The 24,540-nt window shown below is 54.6% G+C and overlaps 1 protein-coding gene across 4 annotated transcripts in view; it reads right to left on the bottom strand.

The window, feature by feature from the left end:
* Positions 1-23,422, bottom strand: part of TNRC18 (trinucleotide repeat containing 18) — a 78,093-nt gene extending 54,671 nt beyond the window's left edge. For all 4 annotated transcript variants that reach the window (XM_090024501.1, XM_090024503.1, XM_090024502.1 and 1 more), the window contains exons 1-2: positions 23,141-23,422; positions 21,198-21,490 (exon numbers count right to left, since the gene is read on the bottom strand). In XM_090024501.1, coding sequence (XP_089880627.1) covers positions 21,198-21,405 — 208 coding nt within the window. In that variant the 5' untranslated portion in view covers positions 21,406-21,490; positions 23,141-23,422. The remainder of the gene's footprint in view (positions 1-21,197; positions 21,491-23,140) is intronic.
* Between the last annotated feature and the right edge of the window lie 1,118 nt (positions 23,423-24,540).

Below are 24,540 nucleotides of genomic sequence, written 5' to 3' on the forward strand. Positions count from 1 at the left end.
TTCGGGCGGAGGCTGGAAGGAGCCCTTGTGAAAGCCACTGAAGATCAAGCCTGGGGAAAGCATGGGACTGGTCACCTCTGCAGGTAATTTAGCCCACACTGCTCCATGCAAACCAGGCAGATCAGCCCAGCTCCCCACTTCAAACCTAGCTGGAGAACCACACCACAAACCGACACCCAGCACAAGCCGCCCGCGTTATGAGGACACATCAGACAGAAGCAGCGGAAGGGATTGCTCCCGCCATCGCTCACCCGATCTCATGTTCAGGGGACAGGACTCCAAGGGCCAGACCATTGGAGAAGCCGCAAAGCAGCATGCAAGGCTGGAAGTGCCTGGGTTGGGGTGTGAGGGGACAGGACCGGCCACAAAGCATGCACCAGCAGCAGGCTGGGAACAGGAGGCTGGTGCAGGAGGCCACGTGCTGCAGCTCCTACTTCCCATCAGAAACCACAGGCCCATCACCGGAAACCTTGCGGCCTTCACGGCTGCGTAGGAGGTTAAGTAACTTTTCTCCCTGCTCTACACACATGCCCGGATGCCGCCCGTTGGCCGGTTACGGGTTTCTGCCTCTTATGAAATACGACTAACTGTAAGCCATGCTGGCCCCTTCAGCCTGGCGCTTGATGGATGGATGACCCGGCGGGAAGTGGGAAGGCCTGAAGGAGAAGCAGCACCAGATTAACCAAAGACTTGCAAAGTCCCGAGGCGCCCGTGCCACAGAAGCGCCACAAAGGAATGACTCGAGCCTACGGTAAGGTCTTTCCCTTTTCCGGTGACTCTGGTATCCAGAACTGAGCCTGGAGGGCAGGGGAAATGGCCCCTGTAAGGTGCCAGCCACCCACCGTTGTTCTCGAAAACAAAGATGCCCCCCTGCAGGAAACGAAGCGGCCAGAGTCCAGGACAGCTACCTCTAGATCGCCATCCGCCCTTCTCGTCTCCCTCCAAGGTTCGCACCGACCCTGGTAACCCAGGACAAGTACCGCATGCTCAGACATGCGACACCAGCACTGGAACACACAGCGCTGCTCTCTCCTACATGAAGTGCCAAAAGGAGACTCAAAGCTGTAGGAGCCCCCAGTTTTACAGCAGGAGGGTCTGAGATCCATCCCTGCCTCGGCTGTACAGCTTCAGCTATTTATAGAGCAGCAGAGAGTGACCAGGCCTCTCTCATACCCAGAAACACCCTCCCCTTTCTCCTAGCCAAGGCTTCCCCCTGCCCTAGATGGAGCGCTTTAAAACAGCCAACTGGGACATCAGACCATGACACCAACAGCTCATTATCTAGAGAACCAGAAACAGGCTGAAGAGGCCCTTTTCTCCAGCAGTGCAAGGAGCAGAGGAAAATCCAAGTGCACTAAATACAGTCTGAGGGTCCAAGCAGGGTACAGTACTCAAGGCCAGGTCTGGTAGATCATATCATAAGGCAAACACTATTCTCAGTAGCCAGCCCAGAGGCCTTTGGAGCCCACAGAACCAGCTCGGGGATAGCTGGGCATTGACCCCTCCATCCTATCTCGCTGCAGGCTGCACAAGAGAGGTGCTGGGTCTATAGCTGGGAATCGGATGCCAGAGACACCTGAGTGCACATAGACCAGAAAGGGGACATACTCACTCACCCCTCCAGGCACCCAGTCTTCAAGACAGGCAGGAGGAGCAGACATGCAGCCATAAATCACCCAGGCCAGAGCACATACAGGGTGCTCAGTGCACACCAGGGCGGCCACAGCTCTCCCCACCACTAGCTCCACCTGCTTGAAATGTGCACCTCGCTGCTGTGCGCTAGCGCTCCAGCCTGCACCATGGCCCCTGGCCTCTGTTGTTCTCCCCTGGATAGGGGACAAGTCCAGTGCCCAGGAGGAAAGGAGGCACGGAGGCTATGTGAGCCTGCCCCATAGAGTTACGCTCTCACCAGACTCCTACCAAGCGTAGGACCAGCCCACGCCAGCCCAGACCCTAGCCCCACTTGGGCACACCCTATAAGCTGTGCCTGGAGGGAGGAGGGCTTTAGGGCCTTCTCAGAACAAGCAGCTTTTGCAGACTGAAGTCCTGAAAAGGCAGTTCCCAGGTTTCCCATCTGGGTACCTCCACGCTGCTCCCCACACACGAGTCTTGAACCCGATCTAAAGCTCAGACGCCACGAAAGAGAAGGAGCGCTCAGCTAGGATTTCCCAGGGAGCCTGAGGACACTGCATGTCTGCTTCCCTTGTAACTCTCTCACCACCCCCACCTTGCTGTTTCCAAATGCAAGGCCAAAAGTCAGAGCTCACTGGCTGGATCCTGCTGTCCCACAAAGTGGCAGGGCAAGACACAAAGAAGGGTGGCCACAAGCAGCACAGGCAGGCTGTGCGTGGCCGACCAGGGAGAGGACAGCCAGGAGAGCGACAGATAGAAAAGAGAGCAGATATGGCAAGGGGAAGGGGCTGGGAGTGGCATGCGTGCCAAAAAGGCTGGCCCCCGACTGCATGAAGACTGTTGGGGTCGCTGTCTGGTGGGATCCGAACCAAAGCTCCCACCTTCTCCCAGGGGATGCCGAGAAGGACGCTGCAGTGGTAAGAGCAATGACTGGAGAGGTAGGAGAGCTGGGCTCCAGTCCTCCTGCCGCATCTCTTGAGGTCTCGGAGAGCTGAGCTAAGGCAGATTCATCCAGGAGTCGCAAAATGCCGGGAAATCCTCAGTGTGGAGTTTTAAGATGCCTGCCACCCCCACCTCCCTCCTCCTTGAAAGCGCCACCTGCCTCCTTCCCACCCCGGGTCTGCCCCGCATCTGGCTCCGGAAGAGGCAGGTGAGCAGGTGGAGGCAGGAGTGGCAAAGAAGAAAGCACATTTCTGAGCCGGGCAGGCACCGCCTGGGACAAGAATGCGGTTACGCCGGCAGCCTGGAATCCAACCTCCCGAAAGGGCAGCACATCAGGGACCCCCAGCAGTGCTCCTGGGGAGGCCCCTGCAGGCACGGGTCCTCCAGCCACGGGCCACGGCACCATCAGCACCTCTGGAGATCCTGTGTCGCAAAGGTGGTGCTCAGATAAGGTTAAATAGAAATGCACCCCTCTTTCCGTGCCCCGGGATGCAAAGGCGGGTGCTGCAGGAGAGCTCACAAGGAGCAGCTACATGCACGGGAGGAGCTACACCCCCGACAGCTGCGAGCTGGACAGCAACAACGGCATAAATCTTTCCCACCTCCTCCTCGGTCTCTCGGGGCAGTTCTCGTTAGGCCCCCAAGATGTTGGACTCCATGCCATCTGCACAGGAGCGGCGTCACAAAGCCTCATGACAGGAGAGGCTGCGATCAAGCCCACAGCGTGCAGCAGAGCTCCTGTACTGCTCCCCGGAGGTACGGCTCTCCTTGCACAGGGCTAATCGCTGGAAGTGCCCCAAGCTGGCCGCACTCTGCAGGAGAACGTGCCGCCTACCTGCCTTGCTTTGCCCGACTCTGCTGGCAGTCTTAGCCCCCATCCCAGAGCTACCGGTCACTTCAAATTGTTAATTTACACCGTTGTTCCCTGCCACCCCCACCCCTTGAGCATCTCACAGGCATCCATCACTTCTCAATACACAGCAACACCATCAATTGGACTCGGTGTTTAATCTTTCGAGGGCTCTGGAGGCTGTCGAGATGCCGCCAACATGAATCCGTGGCACGTGCAAGCAGGTGGCTTCACCTCCTTCGCCTTCGGTGTTTTGTGCCCAGCGCGGTGTCGTCTCACCAGCAAATCCCCACCTGAAGAGCTCGCAGAAGCCGAGAGCGCAAATGGATTCCTGTTCTCGTTACACTTGTTAATCTGCACCCAGGCGGGTTTAAAACTGCTCTTGCTCAATATTTACTATTGTTTTCAGCTGCCTCGATACAGGAACAGCAAGTCCCTTCCTAGATGGGGGGAGAGGCGGCTCTAGTCCTCCCATGCCAGCGCTACTGCATCCGCGACACCTCGCTGAAGGCTAGGCACTGACTTCTTGCAACGCGGCTCGCAGGGTGAATCACCGGAGATAACCCTGCACCTCCAGCGCCCAACACACACAGAGGCGCAGAAGGGATTTCCCTAGCTGGGAAAATCTGACTCTTGCTACCGCAGAACTTCAGCCTGCTCTGCACCACGGCCAGGACACGGTATTTCAGTAGCGACTAGGGGAAAGGTGATTTAAAAAAGCACCCGGTGACGTGAAGGAGAAGGGTAGTGCAGTAGCTAGGACACTAGCTGGAGACTTGAGAAACTCGTATCAACTCCACAAGTAGAAATGTCCCTCCTGCTGTCTGCCCCTTACCTCCACCACTGGCCTCTGAGCCACAACCTGCCAGCAAGGCCATGGTGGCAGCAGCCCCGTCACAGCCGGCAGTGCCCAGGCAGGGGGGCACGGCACACAGCCCTGTTGCAAGAAGTGAGCGATACAGTCTCTTTTAAAACAGAGAGGACTCTTGGGGCAACAGGGAAAGGAGGAGAGAAGGCTGCTCAAACGTCTCGTCTTCATCATGGGGTAGAACTGGGCTCCCACATTATTACACAGCCCTCGAGAGGGCCCGAGCGGGCAATGTGACATTCAAGCAGCTAAACCAGCCCGACAGCAATCCCCCGCGGGCTGTTGTCCCTTCCAGCTCACCACAACCTCCCCCTTCGTGGGTTCTTCCTCCTCCTCTCGTCCTCCTCCTCCTCCTCGGGGCTGGAGACCCATGGCCATTCGAGTGTGGACTGTGGTGTCTGCCAGTGCCTCCCTGGGGACGCTGGAAGGCAGAAACCCTTTGCCATCTCTTCCCACCCACTCGCCCGAATTCGTGACTCACCTGCTCCGTGATGGATGGTGTTGCCTGAATGACCACCTCTGAGCTGCACCTGGTTTATGAGAGCCTCAGCTGGACGCGTGTCCTGAGCCCCTGTACCACAGGGATGCAGGAGAGCTAACTAATGCCTCAAAGCACATCCCTCGGGCACAGCCCTGCCAGCACATGTTCCCCATGTAGCTCACTGTGGATGAGGCCTCAGCAACTCTAGATGCCATCCATAATGACCACCAGTTGCAAATATAAGCCATATATGTCTATGCCAAATTCTAGGGCTGATGCCCACCAGCGCCCTGCCCAGGTCAGACATAAAACCGAGAGCAACAGAGTCAGAAATCCCCCTGCTCCCCTCTGCTCTCTACCCGAGCCAGCGGGTGGGTGGCCACCAAGGCCAGGATTTCATGGACACTTCCCTGCTCGATTGATTGTGATCAGGTTCCCTTTGCCTACAATGCTCCTTCCTTCAGCCACTCAACTTCTCCCGCAGCAGATGAGCTGGCATACCCCAGGCATAACCCACCCTCCACACGCAGAGGCAGCATGGCAGAAGGGAGAGAGAACCGGGCCACTGATTAATGCTCGTTGTTATCTGGATTATTCACGGTGGCCAACTGGCGGAGTCTGGTGACTGGAAACTGGCCGCAGCCAAGGAACTAGCAAGAGTCCTCTTACAAAGTACTCCTCCTTCCCCCCCGGTGGCAAACGATCAGATGCTTGGACCATTTGTCTTCATTTCTGCAGCTCTCCTAGACCAAAGCCCCCAACAAAACTGGCTTGCTAGCCAGGGACTCTCCGTAATACCCGGCTTGGATGCCTGCAATGAAAACCGAATTCTGAAGAACTGAGCTCAGAGGTTTCCTTTCATCTGGTTTCCCCTTCATCGTTAAAAATCTGCCCTGCAGCTGCACAATCACGATCCAGAATCTTGCCGTTTCCATTTTAAACGAGTTTCTAGTCCTTCTGTTTACCCTTGAAGATCTGAAGGAGGGGTTGGCAATGCAGTGAGGTCCTCCAGAGCGCTGCCATGCCAGATGGAAACAGCCCTTTTTTAGACAGACGGTGTTTGCTGGAGAGAAAACTTTCAACCACAAGCATGCATCTGCACTGCTCGAGCTTCAGCTTTGTCCCCTCTGTTTACCATGCAGCTGATGCAGCACAGGCCTCAGTGCCACACAGGGACGTCCACCAGCTGAATTACAGACTGAAAGCAAACTTAGTCAAAAAACTCTTTAAAAAAATAGGGCCAAAAAGGACTTCAGGAGGTCATCTAGTCTAATCCCCTGCTCAAGGCAGGAATATCCCTGCCGAAATCCTCCCAGCCAAGTGCCTGCCTAACCTACAGGTAAAAGACTTCCAGTGATGGTGTTTCCACAATCCCCCTAGCTAATCCCATCCAACACTAATCACGCTCATTAACTAGAAAGATCTTCCTTATATCCAATCTAAATCTCCTTTGTTGCAATATAATTGCGCTGAGTTTGCGACAGCCTGAAACAAAGGCAGCTCTTAAGTTGTGAACTGGCCTCCATCTAAATTGGATGTTAATTCTACAAAAAGAAGAAAAGGTGCCAACTCCTGCCTATTCGCCTGGCTGATCAATGCAACAGAAGAGAAAGCCCTTTGCAAACCACCATAAAAAAACACCTTCAGCACCTTCCCAGGTACCTAAGGGCGCTCGTATATGTGATGGTGGGGCCACGTACACATGACAAAAAGTGACGAGAAATCACCATTTGTCTAACACCATGTACACGTGCACAATTTTTTTTTCATGTAAACATTTTTTGGAGCGTGGCAACTTAGACCACCTCTGATGTATTTTAGTTCGATCGAGGCAAATTGTCCTGTTGCGCATAAAGCAAAAATTGTGCATGTGTACATGTCCAGCAGCTGGAGAAGGATGGCAGGAACGGCAGGAAGGGTGCACGGGGCGCTGGGAGCCCGGGCAGGCTCGTGGAAGCTCAGGTTTGGCGGGCTTCCAGAGCTCCATGCACCGTCCCCACCGCCAGCACACCCGGATGCCCTCCTGCCACCTTCCCGCACTACCCAGGGGCAAGCCAGCCCGTTCCCGGGTGCTCCCAGGCAGCAGGCACAAAGCACGGGGCGCTGGAAGCTGGCCAAGCCCCAGCTTCCCCACCCCCAGGCTTCCAGCATCCAATGCACCGTTGGATCGGGCCGGGTGCGACCTGCGAGCTGGGGCAGCACCCGCCCAGCTAGCACCCTGCCCGGGTAGCCCTGGGAGGCACTGCCACCATGGAGGGAAGCATCGGACCCCCCTGCCCCACAGCCCAGGGGCTGCACGACCTGGCATCCAGGCTCTGCTGGGGGCGAAAAAAAAAAAAAAAAAAAAAAAAAAGCAGACCCCTCACTGCTTTTTTTTTCCCCACTCCTGGCAGAGCCTGCCCGCAGCCAGGGTGGGGGTAAGCTGTCAGCAGGCTGTCACTGTCCCGTCACAGCGACGGAAGCCCCTAAATTGAAATGGTGGGTCACAATTAAAAACCCACAAATTAAAAACCCCCCAAACCCCCTTCACGTGTACAAGTGCCCTAAGGCACCAATTGCCTCCTCCTCTAGGCCCCCACCCAACACCTTCAAAGTTTGGTGCGAAGGCAGGGGCAGGAGGTGCTGTCCCGCCTGCACGATTCAGTCTTCTACCTAATCCTGTAGGAATAAAGGACAAATACTGAGGGTCCCAAAATTTCCATCAAACTGCCACAGAGTGCAGGGATCTTGCCTGGCAATTCAGTCCAGCCTCCCACACACAGGCTTGCTCTTCAGAAACACAAGGAGACCCCTGGGACACGCACTGATACCCGGTCAGACTTTCTGCCGTTAGCTCCATCCTTAAACCGGGCTTCCAGTGCTACAACCCTCCTGCCCACACATTCACCATCGGTGCAGTGAAGATGCTACGTGCTAGCAGAGGCATCTGCACAAACTATTAAAAAACACCCGGGGTTGTAGCCCCCATTAGACGGGATGTCCCCGAGTCCAGAGAACGCTGCTGGAAATGCATGAACTTACTGATCCCTTTGCCAGCAAGAAAAAAGGAAAAGGCCGTGATCCGACCCGGTTCCCTTTCCCTTTCAGCATCTACTCTCTGCCACGGGCTGACACAGGAGAATGGGCAAGATGGTCTCACACGCTACGTGGCAGTGCTGGCATTCGGAGGAAATTGCTTTTCTTGCTTCCGCAGAGTAACTCTCAAATGTTTTGTGGAGCTGTTGGGCATGGCCGAATTACTCACCAGAGTCATACTGGAAGAAAAACATTATTTTACCGTTTCAGTTCATCTTTAAAAATGCCATGAAGGACACAGTCATAGCTACTGGTAGCCATGTGTTGGCAAGCATCTGGAGAACAGAACGGCTTCAAAGGGAGAAGGGAACTTGATAGATGGCCACAGGACCAATGGGATAAAATTAAGGAGCTTTAACATTTTAGGCTGGATACTGTTCCCCCTTCTGATGTTAGATGCATTCGTTTGCTAAGGAGTGGGTATGCAGGGCCTTGCAAACGGGCATCCAATTGGGGAATGGGTCCGTGACTTGGCAGGGAGTTTGTTCCAAGTGGAACTTGGCATATTCACGTATGCCCAAATATGTACCAGGCATGAAACGGAGGCAATCAAACAGCACTGGAGAGCAATCGCTCCTTTCAAGATCTGCAGCTCAGCACCACGGCCCAGGTCCCAAACAGCGATGCAGCCACAAGCAGCGATGCTAGCCACACCGAAAGCACAAAGCCTGCTCTTCCGCTGCTCATGCAGCCGCGTCTGCACATGCCACGGCCTACAGCAACTACACGATGATCTTTCCCGGAGACTGCACGTTTGCTCGTGTGCAAAAACGTGGAAAACTATGTGCGACAGCACCAACGGGCCCTGCCACAGCAATGCGTGCACAGAGCCATCCTGGACCAGTGCACACATGGACTAGATGGGACTAACTGGTCTCTTCCATCTTTTTAATCCACATTTCTGGGATCCACAACCATTCTGCCCCCTCCCCATCGAACCCTATTTGCAGGGCTGAGCCCACGCCGCCGGGGCCTGGAAATGGAAACGAGCAAAAAAAAAAAGCTACAGAGTTCACTAGAGATAACTTCTCTGCAGCTTCCCTTATTCCAGAGGCCCAGAAGGCTCCTCTTCCTGGGTACCAAGGGCCGTGCGAGTTCAAGCGAGCAACTTCTGATGCTAACCTCGCCATTTGTATGCCTGCAGCATCCTTACAAAGTCATCCATGTTTTTTAAATCCTCTGTGTTATTGGCTTCACAACGCTGTGTCTGCACAAGGACGCGGATGCTGGCAAGCTACATCAGCCACCTGCTCCGACCACGAACGGTGAGTTTTGTAGTGGAATAAGGCCATCCCCAGGAGAAAAGCCAGCCAAGCCAGCAGTTTTCCTAGCATACCTGAGGCTGGACTGGGGACTACAGACAGGAGAGCTAAGTGGGTGACAACTCACATGCCTCCATATCCCCGAGTGCCACAGCCGGGAGGAATAGCGTCGACCGAGGCGGTGGAACGAGCACGCCAGGAAACGGGGTTGAGGAAGATCGGCAGTGACCCCACACCAAAGCTCAGATCCGCGACAGTCACCATATGCCTTGCCCAGTTCAGCCCCACCGTGGCGTGAGCACCTGCTAATCCAGATCCGCCAGCTCCTTCCCAACAAAGCAGCGTGCCCTGCAGCAGCAGCTGGGCTAAACGAAGGGTTTGAGAATAAATCCTTTTATGCAGGGTGGGGGGAATCTACACTGCAAAAATGCACAGAGGAGAACTCTGCAGACTAACCTCAGGACTAACCACCGCCTGCTTCCCTATTTATAAGCAAAAATGTCTTCTCTGTGTGAAGGCCTGGGCTGCATTTGACCCCGCGGCAGTCAACCAGACGGACCAGCCCGAGCCTCTTTCCCAGCAGAAACAAGCTGTCTGTGTGCCTCTGGTTTCCCAGCCTCTCCCAGGCCTGGCCGGGTGGGAGTGGGAGCTCCAACCACAATGGTTTGTTTGTCTTATTTTTGTGTCGGACTTGGAATAGGCTTGAAAAGAAGAGCCCTGCCTAGGATACGTCCAGAGCCCTGCCCGCCCCGCTAACAATGCCGGCCCGCCGCCTGTGCCCGATGAATGCGACAGTGTCCCTTTCCATTACAAAGAGATCACCGCGTTATCTCCCTCTTCTCGGAGGCCGAGAAGGCGGCGTGCGTTTTTGGCCAGCGCATTATGGGATGGCACAGGTGCTGGTCCCAAGATCACCTGTGCCAAGTTTCTGGCAGCAGCAATTAAGTCAGCCTTCAGAGACAGGATCCAGCTTTCCCAGAGTCATTAGCTATGCCCTGAAGGGAACAATGTCTATTTTCAGACATGATGACTTAAGACCAGGTCACCAGCAGGTTAAATGGAGCTCCGCAGCACGATCCGCCTTCCCTCCCATTGAGAAATTAAACGCTCAGACGTGATGGGCAGTAGCCAACCCAGAGTCCTCACAACAGGGCACCTGAAAGAAAAACTGGAGGGGACAGCTGAGCTTGGAAAGGTAAATGCCACCTGCCCTCGCCTCTTTGAACCAGGCCCTTCTCGCCGGTGAAATATGGCACCACTCTTCCTTCTTTCCCTGGCTTCACCATATATCCCATCCCTTTCCTCTGTGCTGAGCCCCACAAGCTTTCGTCTCTGTGCTCTCCGGGACGCTTGACATATTCAGGCCCGCTGCATTCGGTGGGCTCGTTTAAACTGCACGGATCACACGGGGCGTCATCCCAGCGCGGCTCCGAACCACGCTCCCATCCCCGCACAAGCGCTGCTTAGACCGTGCCCGTGGCTGTCAGCACAGCCTCTGCATAGCGTGGGGGCAGGCTAAGCTACCCGAGCGCAGACAGTCCTCCGCTGCCTCCCAGCAATTCCCAAGCCACCACGTGCCCTAACAGGACAGACTAGTCCTCCCTGCTTCTTGGGAAAGGAGTACAAGGTTGCTAAAGGCAGCGAAGAAAATGCTCCAGAAGCCCTAGGACCTCATGCAAAATGGTAGAGTGAACAAGTTGAGCATGGCTTTGAAGGTGACTGCTCAGACCTCAGCATGCAGACCCCAGTGCTGGCGACCAGAACTATAATGAGGATGGAAACGGGCTTTCCTCTGTGGCTGGAGGGTTTGGGACTAGGAGCAGTGGCCTCAAGTTGCAGCAGAGGGGATTGAGGATGAAGATCAGGCAGAGTTTTCTGCCGGAGCGTGGTCAAGCACTGGAAGAGGCACCTAGAGGAACCGTGGAATTTGTATCCCTGAAAATTAAGAGCACGTTAAACGTACACTCAACTGCGACGGTTCAGTCGGGGTGATCACACAAGGTCCCTTTCTGCCCTTGATGATCGTATGAACACTACAGTGAGGACATACCTGCAAGGGCAGCGAAAAGAAGCAGGGGTCTATCCCCCGTGCGATCCATGCCCCTGCCTAGAAGCACCCTGGGACAGGCCCTGCATCTGCAAGACCCCGGGGCTCAGGACGAACTGGGTATGAAGAGTAATAACAACAGGCACAGGACTCGGGAAACTCATCTACGTCGTCTCCAAAAATCAAGGGCGTTTGCTCAAAAACCCATTGAGGTTTCCTGTCCTCCCGCAAGCCAGGGACTTTCAGTACGTAAATCAGTCTCCTACTGCGGCTGGTCCCAAGAACTAACATGGAGAGGTGTCATCTTCTCCGCCCTGGAGCGGGAAGGGAGGGGACATCTTTGCCATTACATCCGCAGCCAAAGCATAAACACCTAGCCCCGGCCATTAAAATGATGTAAGGTGGCAATTGTATCTGGGCTTGTTTTGCCTTAGAGGCCCCTGCCAATACGACAGCAGCAGCAGAGAGAAGCCAGGCAGACTTGGCATGAGCAGCTATGACTCAAAGCTACACTGAATATGGCCTCCTTAAATCCGGTATCCCAGGTGTGAGAGGTATAATAACAATAATAATAGCTAGGAAAGGTAGGCTCCTCTGTTGTGCTTTGCATCAGCAGATCTCAAAGCACTTTACAACTGAGGCAGTATCAGTGTCCCCTTTGTAAAGATGGAGACACTGAGGCACACGGGATGGGACCTGGCCAAGATCGACGGCACAGATGAGACAAACTCAGGACTCCCAAGTGCAAGCGTAGCGTGTCCTCTGCTAGGCACCCATCCCACCAACTGTAGGCTCCCAAGTCACTGGGATTCTTGCACCCTTTAATCAGTACAAGCGGGGCATGTCAGCAGCGGGGTTTGCAGCATCCCATACGGCAGTCACAGGACTCAGTCATAACAGGCCCTGAGTGGGTCTATTCAGCGTGGAAAGCTAAGCACGAAGACCTTAGTCTTGGCAGGATAACAGGCTCCAAACCGCTCTCTTTGGATCAGGCCACAAGGACACGTAGGAGACGGAGCAGATGGGTCTCCGTGGCACACCAGGTTCAGGGCTTGCAAAGCAGAGACCTCCGCAAAGCGGGCAGGCAAGAGAGACTCCCTGAGACAAACCTCTTGAGAGCGGTGTAATGGATTTGGGCCTCACCAAGATGACTTTCAGCAGTGCACAGAGCAGCTCCAAGGCCCTTTCTACCCCAAGCAGGCCCGACCAGACTCCCGTCAGGAGGGCGACACAAAATGGCCAAATAGAAATTTCTGAGGAATTCTTCAAGGAGTAGACATGCTCCAGGCAACTTAAAAGTTATTAACTTGTTAGACTAAGTGCAACCATATCGTGGATCTGCACTGGTTTAATGAGGTAAAACTGGCTTTTACTGGTGTAAGGTCTATACTAGACCCTACCACATTGCAACCCTTAACTCTGTCTCTCTCCTGCCGTCTTGGACACATCTCCAGATAAGGCCAAATCCCACATGCCTCGTGCTCATGAGACAATCGGCCTATACCCCCTCGAACATCATCTCACCACCCTTCCTTGCCTCATCTCCTCAGCTCCAGCGCTGCCGGGGCTGGCATCTCTGCTTCTCGTTCCACCTTAGTTTTCTTATGCAGCCGGGCAATTCAGAACCACTCCCTATGCCGAAAAATACACACCCTCTTCTTCGCCTCTCCGGCTGCTGCATACTCAGCTATCCCTCCTCAGGTGTGACCACGCCAGGGCTAGCAACTCCATCATAAGGGCACCAAAGACCGTGTCTAGGCCCTTCCGAAAAACCATCTTTGCTAACACGGTCCTGCAGTCCGAAAGAGGGAGTCGCCGCCAGCAGCCAGGTCCTTTGACCGCTGGCAGAATCAAAGCACTGAGCGATTTCTACTCCCTGATAAGGGGAGATTAAAAAAAAAGAGCAAATATTATGGCTGCCTGCATTAATTCCTGATAAATTATGCAAATATATATTCAAATTCAAGCAGGGCCCTTGGGCTCTTGACACATTGCCAATGCAGCCCTCGATGTTGCAATGTTTGGCCACCCAGCTACAGACGCCACTTGTGCGATGCATTGTCATCGGCGGCTTTCACTTGTTTGCACATATGGATGAGGAAGTTATGAGCCATTTGTAGGAACGATGCAAGAGATTTTTTTTTTTTTTTTAATGCTCAGAACTATATTTAACTTGGCTAGGAACAGACCCAGAGCTGTCACGTCCCAGACAAGATGGAGGCAGCTCAGTTATCTTCTTGCATCTTTCCTAGATCTCTCTGCATAAAACTAACCTAAACAATAAGCGGGAGGTGGGGGAAGAGTAGACAATGCCCGTGCCAACACACTGCTGTCGTGAGGAGGAGGAGGAGAGGAAGAGCTGGCCACAAAAAGTTACAGAGAGGGCTCATCAGATGAAAGCAGGAATTTCCGATCCCACACAATCCCAGAACGTACATTAAAAGCAGCAGAAGAATTGCTGCTTTGTGTTACTAATCTCATTACGGAGAATGCCCTGCTGTAGCGCTGGGATTGTGAAGGGAAGCCCCAGAGTGTAGCACACGAGAGGAATGATGTGCGATGTGGAGAGCTACTGGAGCAGAAACCGGAGAAAGGTGATTTGTTCCCCCCCCCACCGCCGCCCCCAGGACCAGGAGCCAAGGGCAGCGAGCAGGGAATCACACGCTTGCACACGCGCGCGTGCACACCCTTCGCCCGCTTTCGGTACTATCCCATTGGATGCTGCATTACATTGCACACGCACACACCTAGCAGAACCGGACACGATACGGAGGGATTTGCATAATAGCCACACACACTGGGGTAACACGTGGCACGATTTCTCTCTCGTTTGATTTCGTATCCATCGAATGCCCTCGCCTCCATCCTGCCAGCAACAAAGAGGCAGGGGCGAACCTGCTCAAAACCTCGTGCTCCGTGCGTGCAAGCCACTGGGATGATTTTGGCGGGTTATTTTGGGGTTGTTTTTTTTTCATATTAAAATCAATTAAGCCCAAACGTATTAAAAAAGTGCATTTGATCCACAGGGAGTTCTGCTGAAAAACCCCATGGAAGGATAAAAGGCTGACGAGAACGGCGCGGCAAAGAGGACAAAAAAACCCAAGCAGGAGGCAAGATAATAGCCTGTAACCACCGACTATTAAAAAAAAAAAAAAGCAGCATTTAATAACTTGGCAGGCGAACACAGATGCCGCGATAGGCAACTGCAACCATTTCTGAAGTTATCGGGGACACAGATCTAGCGAGAAGGGCCATAGCTTTTTAAAGCCTTCCCTCCCTTGTTTCTCGAAGACCATGTTATCTCTCCCAGACTCGCCACATCACTCACGGTGCTGTGCCAGCCTCGCGGCGTTCAGCTTGTTTGTCTATTTTCAATCCCCTTAAAATGGGGCTGGTGGCCACGGCTGACGCTTGTCATAAATTTAAAAAAAAAAAAAATTCCCAAGGTCATTTTTATCAGTAGTTCAACTCTTGCTGGATTTAAAAAGACACACACGCATGCACGCACATGCACACATGTTCCCAGATGGCTGCTTTTCAAAAAAAAAAAAAAAAATCAGGCTTCACTTCTTGATTTCTTCCCAACGTTCCCCACATAAGCACCTTTCATTTTCCATAATCGTCATCCAAAACAGCTGGAAAGGAAAAGAGAAGCGTATTGTACGCTCAACAGCTGATTGCCGCACGCTGGGGAGGGACCCAGCCTGTCTCTGCTGTGCCCCTTCAGTGGCCCTGCCTACACAAGACGGGGGTATTTTTGCACCGATGCAAACCTTAGTACCGAAGCATGCAAGAGGGTGGCTTGTTTGAAAGGACCTGCACCTATGCACTATGTGCGTGTTGGGCGTGGGGAGGGGGGCCAGAGAATAAATGCCTTGTGCCCACACAGATCCAGCCTCAGGATCAGGGCACTAGCATTACAAAGGCCCCAGGAGTGCACATCTACAAAGAAATAACTGTGAATCTCTCACTAAAATGCAAGCAAAATCCTTCCCCCCGAACAATGAGGGCAAACAACAGCAGGAAAGATTATAACTCCACTTTCTGCCCCGTCTCATTCAGCTACAGTGAGGTGTGGACTTGGGAACCTAATTGGGCTCATTGAAATGCTAACCTCACTGAGCGCAGGCGCTTCCCTCTCTGTCTTGTGCAATTCTCTCCTTGCTTTGCACTTATTTGTTGCCCAATTAAAAGAAACCGCGAGAGTTAATGTTCTTACAGGCTTACAACTCAGCAAGCCGTCCCACCCCTCGCTGTCTGCATCGGGAGCCTTGGTAAACCCTGCCTTTTGCCACAGAAACTGGTTTAACGCTGCCTGTTATATGGCTTTGTCTAGAGAGGGGTGGAAGAGCCTAATGCTAGTTTTCACGGTCTACATGATCTAACACCTTCTAACTAGACTCAAGATAAGGCATGTCGCATGTTAGCACATGCTAACCCAGATTAGTCACGTGTCTGCCTCCCCCAGCACCGCCGCGCTGTAACTGGGCCGGTTCAGACCATGCGAAAGTGTGACACATCTCCTCCCGGCAAACGAGGTGTTAGGCTCGGCTAACGAACACGAGCTAACATCATCGCGCCTCGCAAGCCTTGCCTGGTCAAAGCCATGATGTGTAGCGCCGTGCGGATATTGTCACAGGAACCTTAGCTTCACTTCCTTTAAAACCACTATTTGCACACACAAGTCGTCTGAATACAGCAGTGACAGGAGCAACGGTATTTACTCTATAAACATAAGCCAGCTGGACTGTTCCTCTCCGTATTTAGGAAGGAAAGGAAATTTCGACTTTCCTTGCTGCAAAAAAACCCAGCTCTGCTTACTGAGGCCGCTCCCTGAAAGAGATTTAATACCGACAGGTTCAAACCTTCGCTCCAGCGACTTCCTACAGTGCTGGAAAGGAACTGCAGGCTCAACTAGAGCAAGAGGGGCTGGACACGGACGTCAGGCCTTCGCACCCTGTCCCCGTGCTCCCTCTGCCCGGCCGTGGTGACAAACTTTTGCTAGCCCAGCCCCACCAGCCAGGAGCGGGATGGGACGGCATGGACACAGCATTGCCATACACAGATGCAGATATACCAGAAAAAGTATATTTTGCTCAGGGCGGGACTGGAATAAGCTGGGCCAGCAAAAGCTGCTGCTGTTATAAGCAGTGCTCGTTCTAGCGCGTGGCCCATAGCAGCTCTACCGGCGAGGCACCTCCGGCAAGAGACCGAACGACCTATCTGACATTGGCTGCCCTAATGTAGACAGGCATCCCCCGGACACCGCCGTCAGCTAGGCCTGCTCTGTGCAGACTGAGATGGCACAGGGTAGTCTTAGCTTTGCTCCTACAGCTGTTTGTGCCCAACCTTCCCCACAAACACTACACCCCCCACGTCCATCAAGGGCATGCATATTTGAACTATATCCTGCTCGTACAGCTTGGGACGCAGGTCAGAGAAAGAGCTGGATCAACCCATGCTGCCGTGAATGTGCGGCAAGGCCAGCTAACTATAATCGAGGCCCTTCCTACAGTCCCTTCTGCAAGACAGACAAGTTTTCTGCCGAGTGGAACAATGCCCAGGGACAGAAAATGGGATTTGCCCCAAACACCTGGGCAGGTGCAGAAAGAGCGAGGGCAGTACTTGGGAAGGGCTTGGGGACATTTGGTGCCAAGAATCCAAACCCACCCAGCGGTGCAGACAGACCCCGGTGCCCTTTCTCCACAGCCTGCCCAGATAAGGGACCTTGCCGTTGGAGTGCCTCTTTGGATACAGGACAGTTGCACCCACATCCATGGAAAACCCTAAGGAAGACCCAAGACAAGGCCAAACACTCGCCCAGTGGGTGCCCCAGCGAGAGACGGACAAGGGAGACCCCTGCGAGCCTGGAGAGCCCTGTTCTTCCTGCAACCCTTCTCTGGGCTCTGCCGGCTAGGGACCGATCTCGGTCCAAGCCAGTGGAAAACGAATGCAAATGGAGGGAAGGGCATCTCAATCCATTCCTGCCCTCCGGCCAGGCAGAGCCATCATTCTCCTCTCACAGGAACGGACCCATTTACACTCAGAATAAGAGGCAGGGGGGTGGGGGGAAGAAACACATGGGTTACCCCTAACAGCATCGCGGCTTCCCCCAGGGGAGGGGAAGGACAACCGTCACTGCTCCCCTGCCACCCTTCGCTGCCCGCCTGTGGCACATCTGCTCCTCGCGGTAGCGCGTCACACGGGCAGCAAAGAGGTATCCACAGGACCTTCATGGCCACGCAGTTCCCACCCGTGCTCTGACCGAGGCAGACCCTGCAGCGGGGACAGAGCTGAGCGCGAGCGGCTGTAGCCCTCCATCATCTCGACTTTGCTCAGAGCCCGGCTGGAGCTCGGTCTACACACGTACCCTCTCCACCCTGCCTGGAGCTGCACCCGCGGCCGATTTCTGGCCAAGTCCAGCAGACAAGGCAGGAGGGAGGAAGAAACATAAGCTCTGCCGGGTCCCCAAGCCAGCTCTGCTCCTGCCCCGTTTGCATTGCGTTGCATCACCAGCCCCACCACACCCCGGAGGGGAAGTGAGATTTCAAGGACCATTGAACTCAAGGAGACTTCCCCTGAATGTATTATGATGACAAAAATACCCATGCGGAAGCCCTACACGGGCCCGCTGACCTGGCAGCTTTCAATAACTACCAAGTTTGCCCCCCACCACTCCCGACCTGCAGCAGCGCGGGCTAGCGGTTACTGCTCCTCCGGCACTTCAGCGACTGACTCGACCGCACCGAGCGCCCGGCTGGCACAGCTACCCCCCGTGCCGACGCAGCGGATACCAGCCGAACGGCACTGCTGAGCCCAGCTCTCCTGAGCAAAATAAACCCTCTCAGCACAAGCACGGGTTTGCCATTATAACTGCGTCAACACCGCGCTTTTGCCTGCACAGCTATGTTAGTTCGAGCGAGGGATTTTTTTTTTTTTTTTTTTTTGCTTTTCATGCTCCCAAGCAACACGGCAACCCTGGCCAAACTTCTGAGCACGGATCGGGCCTCAGCCCCGGGCCCCAGAACGACACGCAACAGATTGCCGCTGCCCCCGGGGAGGCAAAGACGGGCTTGCTGTCCACCTGAAAGGGGAGGCAGGCATTCACATGGAAATAGCAAAGCGCCTCTCTCTCCCCCTCCCAGACTTTTCTCTTTGCAAGTCTCTTAATACAAAATGGGTCTCGATTGGGATTTTTGTCCTGGCTTGTGGATTGCGGGAAGCCTTAAATCAGCCTGCAGTGGAATTTAGCATTATCTACAAGTGGCACCCTGCGTGCACACGCGCGTGCACACCCCTTATGTCCGACACACGCACACACACAGCCCCTTCTCTCCGGTGGCTGCTACGGGCAGGGATTGGGCTAGCTCCTTCTCTCACATCCCCGCCACAGCCCGCACGAGTCTCGCGTCAGGTTTTTCCACAGCTCGGAGCACTCCTAGGAGTGCTTGTGTTAACAATCAAATGCTTGGGGGATTTGGCAGAGACCACTACGTTCGCTTCAGTGGTGACCTACGGGTTTGGGGGAACCCAGCCTCCCACCAGATGTTGAATGCAGGCCTGCAGAGGCAAAAGGCCAGCGCATTAAGGGGCTCCGCAGTCTGGCTTCATCGATTGCCCTTGCTTTCCCTTTTATTTAAGGATACTTTATTTTCTCACTGAGCTCCTGTGGTCACTGTTCCACTGCATAGTCACCTCCCCCCCCCCAACCCCACTACATTTTTCATGGGGATTCAACAGGGCCCTTGGGAAGGTGCCCTGAAACTTCCCGCCTAGCACAGCCAGCCTGCCCAGCGCCATCCCAGAGCCTCGTGCCAGACCTGCCCGTGACAAGCACGCCAAGAACCGGAGGAATGCACAAACCCCGGGAACGCCGCGTTTTGCCAGCCCCCAAGCAGAGAAGGCAGAGGCCAGCTCACCTTCTCACCACTCCCGAGTTCATTTCCTCCCTCCCATTTCTCTGGCTGCAGCAGTCCACGCCGGGCTGCATCAGTGAAACAAAGGACTTCTGTCCCCACAACCCATCCCACCCCAAGGTCAGGATTACTTAAACGTTAACATTAAATAGAAATGCATAAGATAAGCGACAGATGCCTGGAAGTCTCATGACCGGCCGAGCCAGAGTCCAGGGTCCCCTCCGCTCAAGGTAAGAGAAGCCAGATTGCTCAGCAAAGGAAGCCAGCACAGCACCCAAATTTGAAATCAAGGGTCTCAAATAACCAGACTCAGAAGTCCGACAAACCACGCTATTTTTAAAAGGGCAGGATTTATTTTCAGACGGCTCGGGGATAGGTTTCGCAGTCCCTTTCTTCAGCGCACCATTATTTAAAGCCTGCTCTTAGCACGGTCTATTAAAACACTCCCACCCTTTCCTAACTTCCCTTTTCTCCCCCCTGCCGCCCCCAAAAAACATTTTTTTTTTTTTTAAATGTCGAACCTAAAGGGCTGCAAATAGCAGGAAGCAATCATCGTTTCAAATGAAATTGTTAAAAGCCGTAAAAAAAAAAACCCAACCCTGCCTACAACTGCCACGCTATAATGGAACTTTAAACTGCTAATTGTACCTATCTTTTTTATGCAGTTTAGCCTGGCTGTGAATTACTGCTCTGTGCCGGAGCCAATCTCGGCGAGAGCTTTGTTAACAGGAATATTGGGGGGGGTTGCTGGAGGGCAACAAACAAGCGGAGAAATTGGGGAAGGGAAAATCAGGGAAGGCTGATGGGGGGCTCCAAGCTTGGACGGGTGCCTATAAGACCTGGAATTGCGGAAAGGAGCGGAACAGATTCACAACAAGAATAAAATCCAACCGCAACCTGAATGCTGGCAGCACTCCCACGGGAAGAGAGGGGACAACTGGGAAACAGTCATATCTGGAGGTAATCCAAGCAACCGCGAGACACGGGGAAGGGGTGGGGGCCCCTTCCCTTGCAAAGGTAACCGTGCACCTCCTCCCCGCGCAGAATCGAGGGGCCTTCAGCCCTTTAAAAAAGAAACACAGCTAACCCTGGCTCCGGCCTCGGCTTGAGTTTTAGATCATGTTTAATATTTAATACTTCAGAAAATATTCTTGTTTGCCTTAGCAGGCGGCAGCCCTGGTAGAAAGCTGGGGGCGGGGTGGGGAAATAAAAGGTGTTTGCCCATGTGCTTCCTTTTATTGCTCTTCATTTTACACCTCTTGTTTTAGCACCTGGAAAATTGGCACTGCCACCTCTTCTGAAGCCAATAAATCTTTCCCTCCGCTCGGGCTGCTTCCTTCTCTGCAGATGTTGGCAATCGGGTTTGCAGATTTCAAAGCCATCCAGCCCCACGCCGCGGGGAGAAAAAGCAGGTTTACGATTGCCAAACGTGTCACCCTCCCAAGGCCTTGAGTCAACGAGTCCCCTCTCCACACCCGGAGAAGGGGAGCAAAAAAAAAGAAAAGAAAAGAAAAGAAAAGAAAAACAGGGCTGCAAAGCCATGTCATGTCCCAGCCCGCCAGGCAAAGACCAAACAAAGCTCCTACTCGGGAAGCCAGGGCGATTTCCCAGCCATTGGAATTCATCCCCCCGGAGCGCAGGGCTGGCTGCAGCAAAGATCTGGAGCAAAAGATCTGCTTGGGATTAAAAAGCGAAGGGGACACAACGCTTCTGAGCAGGGTTTCTGTATTGCAAGCACTTTAGAAACTGCATTCACCAGGCCTGGGGGGGTAGTATTTAAAATGAAGGGGGGAGAAGCAGTCTTCTGCCTGCAGCCCCAGCTCCTCCGCTCTGTGCAGGCGCCAACCCGCACGCCCAGCTCATAGGCACACGCTGCGGGGGGACCCCTGCCTCCCTGGAGACCCCCTCGCCCCCCCAGGAGGTGGGGGCAGGGCAGGGCTGGGACCACTGCAACTGCTCGTGTCCCAAAGCAAAGAGGCAGCTAAAACGACAGCAACCGGCCACAGTTCCTCGTGTCCCCTGCTTTCCCCACCGGCCACACGCCTGCAGCTCGGCTGGCCCCGTTGCACATGCAGATGTTTCCCCCCCAGCCCCAGTACGGCCCCCCCGCAGCCGGGTCCTTACCTGGGTGCGAGTGGAGACTGATGCCGGATGCCAGGTACTTGCCGGGCGGCAGAGGTGCTGGTAGCCCCGCGGCCAGCGGCCCGGCGGAGGGGCCAAGGCGGCCGGCGGCGCTGGCGGCTCCCACGCGGTGCCCCTCCATGCTCAACCCGGGCAGCAGCGGTGGCGGCACATGCACGGCTCGGGGGGGCCCGAAGTCGCGGCCATCCATCCTCCTCCCGCGCGGGCTCAGGCAGAGCGGGGCCCCCCGGGCTGGGCGCGTCCCATGGCGCTGCGACGGGCCGCACGGCGTCTGCCTGCAGGATGGACGCAGTGGGTTAGCCAGGATTGGGCCCTGCCACCGGGCCGCACTCCCCGCCCGCCCGCTCCCCGTGGCCCATTGCCCGCCGTACCGTCCGCGTCCCCTCCGCAGTCCCCCGGCGGGGCAGGGTCTCCAGCAGCCCTGGGACGGGCTGGGAATTCAAGCCCGCTGGAGCCCGGCTCAGCGCGGGGAGCTGCGGGGACGGGGCTGCGGGAGGCGCGGGCACCGACACGGACGCGGATCACTTCGACCCCTCTCCCGCTTGGCGTCGGGACCGAGGATTTGTTGTCAGTGCGGAGAAACCAGCCCCCTCGCTGCACTGATATAAATGTTACAGTCCCTAGAACTCCTATACCAGCGATTCGCCTTCTAGGCAGAGATACACTGTATAGGATCACGTATTACTATATATAATGTACTCAATATACTAGTCATAGATCTAGACTACACAGTACTATATATTACTACAATATATAATAAATACATGCACTACATATTCGCCGTATACGTATAGATATTACACTTGATCTGAGCCGTCAAGAGGCTAAGAATATATATCAATAAAATAATAATATATAGATACACACTAGTCTTAAAGATTATACTAGATACTGCTATACCTTACTATACTATTTTATATCTAGATACTGCTATACCTTACTATACTATTTTATATCTACTATACATTCTATAGATAAGTCCTATAGATAGATGCAGATCTACTATATCACTATAATATATAGTACACTACATATTAGCCTTATAAAGATATGCTATTACTATAAAATATACCTAATATATATTAGTCTTACAGATATAGATATGCTATCTATCACTATAATGCTACATATATATATATATATATAGATATAGATATCATTATATATAGTTTTAGAGTATAGAGATAAGTTATAGTGTGTGCGCATGTATATGTGTATATACACACGTATATATAAATTTATATAGCGTAGGTATAGATAGATATATATAAATATATAGTGTACACATATATAGCATATAGATATATCATGTATACACATAAATACATAGTGTATACCTATAGATATGTAGCGCGTGTACACAGACAGATAGCGTAAGTATATATAAATACGTAGCGTGTACATACATGTATGTATACTACAGATCTATGTATATACCCCCATGTATATCGGTCTTACAGACGCAGAAGCCCGGTATCTCCGTTTTCACGGGCTGCATCTTTACACGCGTTACTTCACATTGCCTTGGCGCCGCGCTCACACCGAGCCGGCTGCAGGCGAGCGAGGCCGGGGCCGGAGCCGCAGCCGGAGCCGCAGCCCGGGCCCGGCAGGAGCGCCGAGCAAGGGCCGGCCGCCCGCACCAGCGCCCGCGCCGCGGCCCCCGCCTCTCCGCTCCCGCGAAGGGAATTTAAACTAAACCCCCCAAACCCGCCCCAAAACACAAGCACCTAAAATGGCTGAAAAATTCCTGCTCGTAATGAAACCCAGCCCGGGATCGCGTCGCGCCCGAGAAGTTGCGGCCGGGGTGGGGGGGCGGGCAGAGAATTATTTTTTTTCCTCCGATTTCTCTTCCTGGGGTGCAGTCCTGCAGGCGGGGCGGCGGCAGACCCCGGCTCCCGCCCGCCGGAGCGACCCGGGGCGCCTACCTGGTGCCTGCTCCTGCCTAGGCGGCCCCCGCGCCGGGCATGGTCCGCCCCCGGCGGGACGGGGCTGCGCCGCCGGCTTCTCGCGCTCCCTGGTCGGCGAAAAGCGTCCCGACAGCGGCGCCCTCTGCTCCACCTTGGAGGCAGGCGGGCGGCGGGGCTGGCTCCCGGCAGCTCCCCGCGGGCTCAGGCAGCGCGGGCCGGGAGCACCGGGAATCTCCATAGACAGCCCAGGATTGGGAAGGTGCGGAGCACAAACCCCCTTTCAAGTTCCTCTCTCTGGATCTTAAAAAAAAAAAAAAAAGAGAGGGAGGAAAAAAAAAAAAACCACCCTCTTTAGCCATGAAACGAGCATTGTTCTCGCGGCCCGCCCCCTGCCCGCAGCTAATCCGGATTGGCTCCGGGCGCCGCCACTCACGCAGTGTAAACACCTTGGCCCTCGGCCATGCCTATAAAACCAATTATGGCCCGAGCGCGGCAGCGGTTTCTAGGCCCCCCAGGTGCGGGGTGAATGGGCTGGGGCGGCGGTGAGAATTTTCAGAGGAGGTTTCAAGGCCCCCCCCCCCCGCGCCTCCCCCCGTCCCTTTGCTGTCGCGGGGCAAGGGCTTTGCTGGGGTTGCACAGGGGTTCGCTGGGGCATTTGGGGGGGTGGGATCCGGACTTGGGAAGACACCCCCGGGGTGCGCGCACAGGGCAGCGGGGCGGCCGCAGCCGCGGCTCCGGTAGTCCCGGGGTCAGTAGCCGCGCCAGGCCTTGCAAAAGTAACCCCCCCCCCCAATAAAAAAAACTACCAACCCCGAGTTGCACACGAGATGAAACCCGGCCGTCGCTTTGCATTTCAGAGGGGAGCCCCAGCCTCGGCGCCCCCCCGCCCGGGCTGCTTCAAAGACCATCCCCCCCGGTAGGAAATGTGCTTAGCTGGAGGAAAACGGGGCCGCGCACAATAGTGCAGCGCCAGGCGCCCAGGAACGCGACGACTTTGTACTTTCTGTAATGCCTCGTTCAGCACAATCCGCGCGCGGGTTTTTAAGCCCAAGATGCGCCCCCCGCCCCCGGGCCGGGCCCGGCCCTTCCCCGCGGCTCGGCCAGGGCAATCCGGGCGGGCTTTGTCGTCGCCCCCGGCCTCCGCGGGTCTCCCGCCCGCAGCCGCGGGCCGGGGCCGGGGCTGCCCGCCCGGGCCCCGGCCCGCGCATCACAAGCGTCGCGCCGCATCTCCCCAGCCGTAGCTAGAGAAGAGTGCGAGGATTGTACAAGTGCGCACACACGCCTTTTTATACTCACACTTCGACAGAGGCGCACACTTTTTTAGACACGCGCACACGCACTTGTATCCATACACACGCACTCAAATACATGTATTATACACGCGCGCGCGCGAGTTGTTCCGTGTTCATAACTCCCTC

Source organism: Crocodylus siamensis, chromosome 12 (assembly GCF_052110815.1).
Source record: "Crocodylus siamensis isolate JL-2025a chromosome 12, ASM5211081v1, whole genome shotgun sequence".
Classification (NCBI taxonomy): domain Eukaryota; kingdom Metazoa; phylum Chordata; order Crocodylia; family Crocodylidae; genus Crocodylus; species Crocodylus siamensis.